Source organism: Anolis carolinensis, unplaced genomic scaffold, assembly GCF_035594765.1.
Source record: "Anolis carolinensis isolate JA03-04 unplaced genomic scaffold, rAnoCar3.1.pri scaffold_11, whole genome shotgun sequence".
Lineage (NCBI taxonomy): Eukaryota > Metazoa > Chordata > Lepidosauria > Squamata > Dactyloidae > Anolis > Anolis carolinensis.
This window is the reverse complement of record NW_026943822.1, coordinates 3,132,293-3,144,923: the sequence shown is the minus strand read 5'-3', so window position 1 is coordinate 3,144,923 and position 12,631 is coordinate 3,132,293. Positions and strand designations below refer to the sequence as shown.

Genomic DNA, 12,631 nt, shown 5'->3' with positions numbered 1-12,631 from the left:
CATATAATCCACTTCAGTGTGCATTTTATACAGCTATGAAGAAGGGGCCTCATATAATCTAGTAGTAATATATAATGCTAATATTATGCTATGCTAATAATATAATATATTGTATGTACATACAGCTGCTCTGAGTCCCCTTCGGGGTGAGAAGGGTGGGATATAAATGTAGTAAATAAATGTAGTAAATGAATAAATAAATAATTTTAGACTTAGGCTCGCCCAAAGTCTGAAATGACTTGAAGGCACAACAACAACAACAATCCTAATTCACTTGACTATCTCATTGGCCAGTAGCAGTTACACACTTTCCATTGAAATCCTGATAGGTTTATGCTGGTTAAAATGGTTTTCATTTTTAAATATTGTATTGTTCTTTCATTGCTGTTGTTGTTTTGCACTACAAATAAGACATGTGCAGTGTGCATAGGAATTTGTTCGTATTTTTTTCAAATAATAATTCGGCCCCTCCACAGTCTAAAGGATTGTGGACCGGCCTTCTGCTTTAAAAGTTTGAGGACCCCTGCTCTATACCCATGTTCTAACAAGCGCCACAGGAGAGATATAGATCCTCAGCCCTGTCTCGGGCTCTTGGGAAGAAGCCACGCCCATTCCTCTAGCTCCGCCCCCTGTGTTTTAACAGGCACCTCAGGTGCTCAGCCCTGTCTCCGGCACTTGGGAAGAGGCCCCGCCCCCTCCCTTGGCCCCGCCCTGTGTCTTAATAAGTGCCATCACCACCCCCCTGGATCTCTGCAGCGCCCACCAGGGGGCAGTAGCACCCACTTTGGGAATCACTGGTGTAGATGCATCTTTAAATGGACAACACTGAGCTACATGGACCGATGATCAGATTCACTATATGGCTCCTTCCTCTTTGCTACATCCACACCAACATGATTTATTTTATTCTGCAGCTTTTGACTACGGGGGAGATAGTTGTGATCTGAGCAGCACGAGGCTATTTTTTTCTGCTCCAACTAAAGCTGCAAAGTATGGGCCGGGCCGTGGCGCAGCTGGCTAGTAACCAGCTGCAATAAATCACTACTGACCGAGAGGTCATGAGTTCAAAGCCCGGGTCGGGTTAAGCCCCCAACCATTAAATAGCCCGGCTTGCTGTTGACCTATGCAGCCCCAAAAGACAGTTGCATCTGTCAAGTAGGGAAATTTAGGTACGCTCTATGCGGGAGGCTAATTTAACTAATTTACAACACCATAAAAAAACTGCCAGCAAAACACGAGGAAAGGAATGAGGAAGTACAGCCACTAGTGGACGGTGAAGCAACAGCTCCCCCTGTGGCCGGAATCGTGAAGCTGGAAAAAAAATGTTAAATGCCTCTGTGTCTGTCTATACCAGGGGTCCCCAAACTAAGGCCCGGGGGGCGGATGCGGCCCATTGAAGCCATTTATCCGGCCCCCATGGTAAAAGGGCAGAAGCGGGTTGGGCTAAATGACCCAAGGGCATTATTATTATTATTATTATTATTATTATTATTATTATTATTATTTGAAACACAACAAGATGAGTCCACACAGATACTCTGCTGGCTGTTGTACTGGATCATATTCCGGACACTTCCCAAGTGTCTAGGACTGTGTGATGTATCGGCGAATAATACATGCAGATCCCAGCAAGGTGGCCTTCTGCAGCTGGCAGGTGGGGATTTTGTCAGCGCCGATTGTGTTTAAGTGCAGGCCAAAGTCTTTAGGCACTGCACCCAGTGTGCCGATCACCACTGGGACCACCTTGACTGGCTTGTGCCAGAGTCTTTGTAATTCGATCTTTAAATCCTCATATCGTGTCAGCTTTTCCAGTTGTTTCTCCTCAATCTTGCTGTCACCTGGGATTGCAACATCAGCAATCCATACTTTGTTTTTTAATACGATTGTGAGGTCAGGAGTATTGGGTTCCAAAACCCTGTATTATTATTATTATTATTATTATTATTATTATTATTATTATTATTATTATTAATAATAATATTGAGGCTGGGTGGCCATCTGTCAGGTATGCTTTGCTTGTGCTTTTGGTGCACAAAGGCAGAAGGGGGTTGGACTAAATGGCCCAAGGGGTCTCTTCCAACCCTCTTTTTTTATTATTATTATTATTATTATTATTATTATTATTATTAACATTGAGTCTAGTTGGCCATCTGTCAGGGGTGCTTTGCTTGTGGTTTCGATGCACAAAGGCAGAAGGGCATTGGACTCAATGGCCCAAAGGGTCTCTTCCAACCCTCTTTATTATTATTATTATTATTATTATTATTATTACTATTATTAACATTGAGTCTGGTTGGCCATCTGTCAGGGGTGCTTTGCTTGTGGTTTCGATGCACAAAGGCAGAAGGGCATTGGACTCAATGGCCCAAAGGGTCTCTTCCAACCCTCTTTATTATTATTATTATTATTATTATTATTATTATTATTATTATTAACATTGAGGCTGGGTGGCCATCTGTCAGGGGTGCTTTGCTTGTGCTTTTGGTGCACAAAGGCAGAAGGGGGTTGGACTAAATGGCCCAAGGGGTCTCTTCCAACCCTCTTTATTATTATTATTATTATTATTATTATTATTATTATTATTATTAACATTGAGTCTGGTTGGCCATCTGTCAGGGGTGCTTTGCTTGTGCTTTCGATGCACAAAGGCAGAAGGGCATTGGACTCAATGGCCCAAAGGGTCTCTTCCAACCCTCTTTATTATTATTATTATTATTATTATTATTATTATTATTAACATTGAGGCTGGGTGGCCATCTGTCAGGGGTGCTTTGCTTGTGCTTTTGGTGCACAAAGGCAGAAGGAGGTTGGACTAAATGGCCCAAGGGGTCTCTTCCAACCCTATTTATTATTATTATTATTATTATTATTATTATTATTAACATTGAGGCTGGGTGGCCATCTGTCAGGGATGCTTTGCTTGTGCTTTCGGTACACAAAGGCAGAAGGGCATTGGACTCAATGGCCCAAAGGGTCTCTTCCAACCCTCTTTTTTATTATTGTTGTTGTTGTTATTATTATTGTTTATTATTATTATTGCTTGGTGGCCAACTATAGTCCGGCCCTCCAACGGTCCGAAGGATCATGAACTGGTCCCCTGTTTAAAAAGTTTAGGGACCCCTGGTCTATACTGTATGTTGTTTGTCTGTTGGCATTGAATGTTTGCCATATATGTGTTCATTGTAATCCGCCCTGAGTCCCCTTCGGGGTGAGAAGAACGGAATATAAATACTGTAAATAAATAAGTAAATAAAGTAACGGCGGCATCAGAAGTCAAAGCCAGTAACCCATTGGCTGGAAACTTCAGGGAATGAAACTGGGGAAGGGGATCACACACACTTCATTCATGCAAAAAAAAAAAAAAGTGGGGGAGACAGTGAAATCCCCACCGTGATTTTCTTTCCCCTCTCCAAATATAAACTAATATTTCCTCAGGTTCCTATTGCTGTTCATGTTGTCACTGCAGGGCCCAGGACCTGGAGACGTTACATAAGTGATTGCTCCAATTATCATTTTTCTGGATTAGATCATTTGTTCTTGGCTGCCTGAAACAAACGTGGTTATATAATCCGGAGAGGCTTCCTATCTGTACTTCCAAGAGGAGGAAAACAGCCCATCTCAAAGGAAAATGCAATGCTGACCAAAACTCAGAGGTTGCTGACCATTCAAAGGTCTAACCACCCATAGCTTGAAAATAATCCCCTTCCCCAAAAAAGTTCCTGTTTGCATTCCTGCCCAAATTGATTTTATTTTGGAGATCCACATGACGTTGTCTTCATTCCAAACAATTCCCTGTGAACTCCTGCCATTACCGTGGACTATTTGTTTGATAATAATAATAATAATAATAATAATAATAATAATAATAATAATAATAATAATTTTATTCTTGTATTCCGCCCCATCTCCCCGTAGGGACTCGGGGCGGCTCACATGGGGCCTTGCCCAACATCACAATATAAAAACAAATCAAAACAAATTTACAACAATAAATCAACAATATCAGTAAAACCATCATAAAAACAATCTTGCAAGAAAAAACGTTAAAAACAGATAGATATAAAACACAAATCTAGGCCAAAGGACGAATGTTTATTTATTTATTTGCAACATTTCTACCCCGCCCTTCTCACCCGAAGGAACTCAGGGCGGCTTATATATTGCACAAGATTTACCTAGCCTAAAATGATACACTTTAATACAGGGGTCATCAAACTTTTAAAGCCGAGGGCCGGTCCATAATCCTTCAGACTGTTGAGGGGCCGAATTATCATTTGGGGGGGGAAAACCAAACAAATTCCTGTGCACACTGGACATGTCTTATTTGCAGTGCAAAACAATGACAATAACAATGAAAGAACAATACAATATTTAAAAATGAAAATAATTTTAACCAACATAAACCTATCAGGATTTCAATAGGAACTGTGGGCCTGCTTCTGGCCAATGAGATAGTCAGGTTAATTAGGATTGTTATTGTTGTGTGTCTTCAAGTCATTTCAGACCTTGGGCGAGCCTAAGTCTAAAATTATTTATTTATCCATTTACTACATTTATTTACTACATTTATATCCCACTCTTCTCACCCCAAAGGGAACTCAGAGCAGCTGTATGTACATACAGTATATTATATTATTAGCATAGCACAATATTAGCATTATATATTACTATATTGAACTATATCACTATACTGTAATATATGTAATATATAACATACTAGCTGTGCCCAGCCACGCGTTGCTGTGGCATTGTCTGGTGGTGTCTGTATTTTATAGGCAGTGTGGAAGAGACCTAAGTGAGGCCTAACTTTGCCTGTCCCCTGGGCTGAGTGGGTTGCTAGGAGACCAAGTGGGCAGAGCTTAGCCTTCTAACTGGCAGCAATTGGAAAAAAAACAATTACTCCTCTCCTTCTAATTAGGACTTTATTTTTCTTTTCTTTTTGTTGTATCAACCTAGAGGCGTGGATGAGGGGTTGTGCTGTCAATTTTCGAGGTTGTGGGGTGTTTAGTTTTGTTGTTATGTCGGTCGCCAGGATTCCATCACTCTTTTATATATATAGATAATTAATATTATATGGTATTATTATTAGTATTATATTGTATAAAATGATAATGTTATTATATCATATGTATAGACTATATATTATATTATTAAAATGGATATAAAAATATTATATTATAAATGAGGGCGGGGGCCAGGTAAATGACCTTGGCCACATCCGCCCCCCAGACCTTAGTTTGGGGACCCCTGCTTTAATATATGGGTTTATGGTTCCCGTCCCCTTGATCAGGCTGTGTAAGTTTTATTTATTGCTATATAACTGTATTGTTTTACCTTGCTTAATAATGTGTTATTATGTTGCTATGTAATGTACTGTATATATTCGAGTATAAGCCTAGTTTTTCAGGCCTCGGCTTATACTCGGGCGAGGGTCCTGGTTGGCTTGTATTTGGGTCAGCTTATACTCAAGAATATATGGCACATTTATTATTTTTCTCTATTATTATTGGTATTACTAGCTGTGCCCGGCCACGCGTTGATGTGGCAAAGTATGGTGGTATGGGAAATAAAGTATTGAGGAATTGGTGGTAGTTAAGGTAAAGGGTAAAGGCTTTTCCCTGACATTAAGTCCATTATAAAAGGGTTATATAGCTGTGTGGAAGGGCCTTGAGTCTACACTGCCATATAATCCAGTTCAAATCAGATAATCTGTATTTTATAGGCACTGTGGAAGAGGCCTAAATGAGGCCTAACTCTGCCTGTCCCCTGGGCTGAGTGGGTTGCTAGGAAACCAAGTGGGCGGAGCTTAGCCTTCTAACCGGCAGCAATTGGATAAAAGCAGTTATTCCTCTCCCTCTAATTAGGACTTTATATTTCTTTTCTTTTTGTTGTATGAACGTAGAGGCACGGTTGAGGGGTTGTGCTGCCAAGTTTAGTGTTTCTGGGATGTGTAGTTTTGTTGTTTTGTCCTAGGCCGAAATTTCATTACCCTTTTATATATATAGATTACCAATAATACTATTATCCATCATTTATATTTTGGATGGATACTATTATCTATCCATTATAATATTATTATCCATCATTTGCTGGCTTCAGTTTTGTCTAAATATGGGTGAAATGTAACTCCCATCGTTGGTGGGGTTCAAAGTGCTTTTAGTTTGCAGTCGAACTATACATCCCAGTCTCTACAACTCCTATAAATCATGGTAATTCTCCCCAAACCTCTCTCCAGTATGTTCAGTTGCTGATCAATTCCTCAGTTTGCTGTGTGCCATAGGGAAAGGTAGGAAAAGGTTAAGGGAGAGGCAGTGGGCGGGGTCATGCAAATAGAGAGAGAAGGGAACACTGGGATGGGCTCGCTGTAACCTGCAATGTCCTGGGAGGGAGTGACTTGGTGACTCCTCAGCACTGGGAAAGGGTTAAGGGAGAGGCAGTGGGCGGGGTTATGCAAATGGAGTGAGAAAGGAACACTGGGATGTGCTCACTGTGACCTGCAATGTCCTGGGAGGGAGTGACTTGGTGGCTCCTCAGCACTGGGAAAGGGTTAAGCGAGAGGCAGTGGGCGGGGTTATGCAAATGGAGTGAGAAAGGAACACTGGGATGTGCTCGCTGTGACCTGCAATGTCCTGGGAGGGAGTGACTTGGTGACTCCTCAGCCCTGGGAAAGGGTTAAGGGAGAGGCAGTGGGCGGGGTTATGTAAATGGAGTGAGAAAGGAACACTGGGATGTGCTCGCTGTGACCTGCATTGTCCTGGGAGGGAGTGACTTGGTGGCTCCTCAGCACTGGGAAAGGGTTAAGGGAGAGGTAGTGGGCGGGGTCATGCAAATAGAGAGAGAAGGGAACACTGGGATGTGCTCGCTGTGACCTGCAATGTCCTGGGAGGGAGTGACTTGGTGGCTTCTCAGCACTGGGAACTAGACACATATACAGGTTTTCACTTTTATTATGTGTATAGATAGAAGATAGATGTACCAATTAGGTCGTCTTCCTGTCACCATGTCCGTGGAGGAACCCTGCATCCTCAAACTAAATCCACAGACCTAATATTTTTCAGCTTTTGACAAACAGAAGCAACTGGAATACATTGACAAGGAATCTGCAGGATCCTGCAGATAGTGGCAAGTGTCACAACAAGGAAAATACTGTTTGGTTGATACGTCTTTCCACAGCTGCAGTTTCCAAACCGAAAAATAAAAGATGGGCCCAGTTATCAATGTTGGAAGCCTGGCATAACATCTGCAAAATTATGTTGCCTGTCAACATTCATGCCAGTGAAGGGAAGGAGGATGTTTGGCCCTGGAACAGGAAGCTTTTGTAATATTGGTCACCTATTTAAACCAGAGGTTTTCCTCTAGATATTACCCTTCCATTATTTACTGTATATACTCGAGTATAAGCCTAGTTTTTCAGCCCTTTTTGTGCGACTGAAAAAAAAACCTCCTCGGCTTATACTCGGGTGAGGGTCCTGGTGGGCTTATATTTGGGTCAGCTTATACTCGAGAATATATGGCACATTTATTATTTTTCTCTATTATTATTGGTATTATTACATTTATTATTTTTCTCTATTATTATTGGTATTGTTACATTTATTATTTTACTCTATTAATTATTATTACATTTATTATATTACTCTATTATTGTTGTTACTTTTACATTTATTTTACTCTATTTTTGTTATTATTAATACAGTGGAGTCTCACTTATCCAAGCCTCGCCCATCCAAGCTTCTGTATTGGTATTGTTACATTTATTATTTTTCAAAATGTTTTCAAAGCAAAATTACCAGCTACTTCTTCCTCCTCCATATCATATGCAGAAATACTTGAGTATAAGCCTAGGTTTTCATCCCTTTTTTTAGGACTGAAAAAGCCGCCCTCGGCTTATACTCGGGTGAGGGTCCTGGTTGGCTTATATTCTGGCCGGCTTATACTCAAGTATATATGGTATATTTATTATTTTTCTCTATTAGTATTGGTATTGTTACACTTATTATTTTTCTCTAATATTGTTGCTACTATTACATTTATTTTACTCTATTTTTTATTAATAATAATACATTTATTATTTCACTCTGATCTTATTATTACTATTACTACATTTATTATTTTACCCTATTTATTATTACATGTATTATTTTACTGCGTTTATTATTATTATTATTACATATATTATTTTACTCTAATATTATTAAACAGATACATAAGCACATTGACATTGAAGAAGATGAGAAGAATGATTGGATCAGAGTTGGGCAATCTTATCTTAAATTTGAGCTTTATGTCAATATTCAAAAACATTTAACCTACTGATGCCTCAATTAATGTAATTTTATTGGTATCTGTTTTTATTTCTGAAATTTACCACTCTTGGCTTATACTGGAGTCAATGTTTTCCCAGGGTTTTTTTGTGGTAAAATTAGGTGCCTCGGCTTATATTCGGGTCGGCTTATACTCGAGTATATACGGTATTTTGGCCACTCTCCCCAGGACATACTGCAAACCAGTAAATATCAGCTGATTTCTGTGTGCTACAATGGTCTCATGAAATATAGGTCTGCAGACAAAGAAAAAAACAACCTACCTTATATCCTGGAGCCCGAATTAAAATGAACCGATTCTTCCTTTTGAGGAGAGCCCGCAAGTCTTGGCACCTGTCGTATCTTTCCAGCTCCACAGTCTCAACACACTTCTCTTCTTGCTGAAAGGCAGAGGGAAAATGATACACTTGGTTTTTCTGATCTAGAACATGGAAATTTGACAAACCTGAAACTGGTTCTCCAGCAGCAGGACAGCAACAGTTGCAACTGATTCCCAGGTCCTCAATAAATTAAACCTAACATCAATAAATTAAACTACGTGTACTCAGTAAACTCACTCACAGAGAGAGAGAGAGAAACCTGTTCAAACTGGTTCTCCAGCAGAAGGACAGCAACAGTTGCAAACTGATTCCCAGGTCCTCAATAAATTAAACCTAACATCAATAAATTAAACTACGTGTACTCAGTAAACTCACTCACAGAGAGAGAGAGAGAAACCTGTTCAAACTGGTTCTCCAGCAGAAGGACAGCAACAGTTGCAAACTGATTCCCAGGTCCTCAATAAATTAAACCTAACATCAATAAATTAAACTACGTGTACTCAGTAAACTCACTCACAGAGAGAGAGAGAGAAACCTGTTCAAACTGGTTCTCCAGCAGAAGGACAGCAACAGTTGCAAACTGATTCCCAGGTCCTCAATAAATTAAACCTAACATCAATAAATTAAACTACGTGTACTCAGTAAACTTACTCACACACAGAGAGAGAAACCTGTTCAAACTGATTCTCCAGCAGCAGGACAGCAACAGTTACAAACTGATTCCCAGGTCCTCAATAAATTAAACCTAAAATCAATAAATTAAACCTAACATCAATAAATTAAACTTCGTGTACTCAGTAAACTCACTCACACACTGAGAGAGAGAAACCTGTTCAAACTGGTTCTCCAGCAGCAGGACAGCAACAGTTGCAAACTGATTCCCAGGTCCTCAATAAATTAAACCTAACATCAATAAATTAAACTACGTGTACTCAGTAAACTCACAGAGAGAGAGAGAGAGAGAAACCTGTTCAAACTGGTTCTCCAGCAAACTGATTCCCAGGTCCTCAATAAATTAAACCTAACATCAATAATTGAACTACATGTACTCAGTAAACTCACACACACAGAGAGAGAAACCTGTTCAAACTGGTTTTCCAGCAGCAGGACAGCAACAAATTGCAACTGATTCCCAGGTCCTCAATAAATTAAACCTAACATCAATACATTTAACATCAATAAAGTAAACTACGTGTACTCAGTAAACTCTCTCACACACACAGAGAGAGAAACCTGTTCAAACTGGTTCTCCAGCAGCAGGACAGCAACAGTTGCAAACTGATTCCTAGGTCCTTGCAAACTAAGCCAGTCGGCTTCATGCATTTGATTTTCCAGTTAACACACATATAGTATCTTTGCAAACCATGACAATATTCGATCCGCGGGCCTTAGTTTGGGGATCCCTGACCTGGGGAATCAAATGTTTCCTAGTTCGACATTAGAAGAAACGACTTTCAGAAATGCATTGGGGAAACACTGGCAGGATTTCTAAAGATTGGAGTTTTGGGGCCAGCCTAGATAACAGGAACTGTCACAATCCTTCATGCGTATGAATGGATAAAGAGGAAGAAGAGAAAGCCAGACCCAACATTTTGAAGGATACGAAACAGCTGTGCAATTTCCTTGGCAGTTGTCCTCAGTGGGAAGCACGCTTCCAGCCATTTTAACAGAGCATTATTATATTTCTCATCTCACCCCTTCACCAGGTCATATCCAGCTTCTCAGATAAATATTGACTTATTATGAATTCCACATTTAGTCTGATTTTTTTTTTCATGTCAGGAGCGACTTAAGAAACTGCAAGTCGCTTCTGGTGTGAAAGAATTGGCCGTCTGCAAGAACGTTTGCCAAGGGTACATTGCCTGGATGTTTTGTAAGGAAATACTGTATATACTCAAGTATAACCCTAGTTTTTCAGCCCTTTTTTTAAGACTGTAAAGCCCCCCTCGGCTTATACTCGGGTGAGGGTCCTGGTTGGCTTATATTTGGGTCAGCTTATACTCGAGAATATATGGTACATTTATTGTTTTCTCTCTATTATTATTGGTATTATTACATGTATTATTTTTCTCTATTATTGTTGCTACTATTACATTTACTCTATTTTTATTTTTATTATTATTATTATTATTATTAATATTAATACATTTATTATTTCACTCTGATCTTATTATTGTTGTTGCATTTTTTATTTTACTCTATTTATTATTACTTGTATTATTTTCTTGTATTTTTTATTATTTTTATTACATGTATTATTTTTCTCTATTATTGTTGCTACTATTACATGTTTTACTCTATTTTTATTATTATTATTAATACATTTATTATTTCACTCTGATCTTATTATTGTTGTTGCATTTATTATTTTACTCTATTTATTATTATTACAGTAGAGTCTCACTTATCCAACACTCGATTATCCAACATTCTGGATTATCCAACGTATTTTTGTAGTCAATGTTTTCAATACATCATGATATTTTGGTGCTAAATTCATAAATACAGTCATTACTACATAGCATTACTGCATATTGAACTACTTTTTCTGTCAAATTAGTTGTATAACATGATGTTTTTGTGCTTAATTTGTAAAATCATAATCTAATTTAATGTTTAATAGGCTTTTCCTTAATCTCTCCTTATTATCCAACATATTCGCTTATCCAACGTTCTGCCGGCCCGTTTACGTTGGATAAGTGAGACTCTACTGTATTGAGGAATTGGTGGTAGTTAAGGTAAAGGGTAAAGGTGTGGAGTCCAGATAATCCAGTTAAAGCAGATAATATCTATATATATAAAAGAGTGATGGCATCAGGGCAGCGGACAAAACAACAAAACTACAGGCCCCCCAACCTCGAAATTTGACAACACAACCCATCATTCATGGCTCTAGGTTGATACAACAAAAAGAAAAGAAAAATAAAGTCCTAATTACAGGGAGAGGAATAATAGTTTTTATCCAATTGCTGCCAGTTTGAAGGCTAAGCTCCGCCCACTTGGTCTCCTAGCAACCTACTCAGTCCAGGGGACGGGCACACTTAGGCCTCTTCCACAGATTATCAGATTTTAACTGGATTATATGGCAGTGTAAATTCAAGGCCCTTCCACACAGCTATATAACCCATTTAGAATCTTGTATTATCTGCTTTGAACTGGATTATCTTGACTCCACACTGCCATATAATCCACTTCAGTGTGCATACTAAACATAAAGACAACCATACAACAGACATTCAATACCACCACTAACTCAACAATTTCTCACCAACACCACCAGACAACGCCACAGCAACGCGTGGCCGGGCACAGCTAGTAAGATTATAAATGGGTTATATAGCTGTGTGGAAGGGCCTTGAGTCTACACTGCCGTCTAATCCAGTTAAAATCTGATAATTTGTATTTTATAGGCAGTGTGGAAGAGGCCTAAGTGAGGTCTAGCTCTGCCTGTCCCCTGGGTGAGTGGGTTGCTAGGAGACCAAGTGGGTGGTGCTTAGCCTTCTAACTGGCAGCAATTGGATAAAAACAATTATTCCTCCCCCTCTAATTAGGACTTTATTTTTCTTTTCTTTTTGTTGTATCATCCTAGAGGCGTGGATGATGGGTTGTGTTGTCTATTTTCGAGGTTGTGGGGTGTTTAGTGTTGTGGTTTTGGCGGTCGCCAGGATTCCATCACTCTTTTATATATATAGACTAGCTGTGCCCAGCCACGCGTTGCTGTGGTGTTGTCTGGTGGTGTTGGTGAGAAATTGTTGAGGTAGTGGTGGTATTGAATGTCTGTTGTATGGTTGTCTTTATGTTTAGTATGCACACTGAAGTGGATTATATGGTAGTGTGGAGTCAAGATAATCCAGTTCAAAGCAGATAATATAAGATTCTAAATAGGTTATATAGCTGTGTGGAAGGGCCTTGAGTCTACATTGCCATATAATCCAGTTAAAATCTGATAATCTGTGGAAGAGGCCTGAGTGAGGCCTAACTGTGCCT

At 39.4% G+C, this 12,631-nt stretch overlaps 1 protein-coding gene across 1 annotated transcript in view; it reads right to left on the bottom strand.

The window, feature by feature from the left end:
* Nucleotides 1–12,631, bottom strand: part of plekho2 (pleckstrin homology domain containing O2) — a 61,296-nt gene that overhangs the window by 14,080 nt on the left and 34,585 nt on the right. Inside the window, exon 3 of the mRNA XM_062963038.1 lies at nucleotides 8,588–8,704. Coding sequence (XP_062819108.1) covers nucleotides 8,588–8,704 — 117 coding nt within the window. The remainder of the gene's footprint in view (nucleotides 1–8,587; nucleotides 8,705–12,631) is intronic.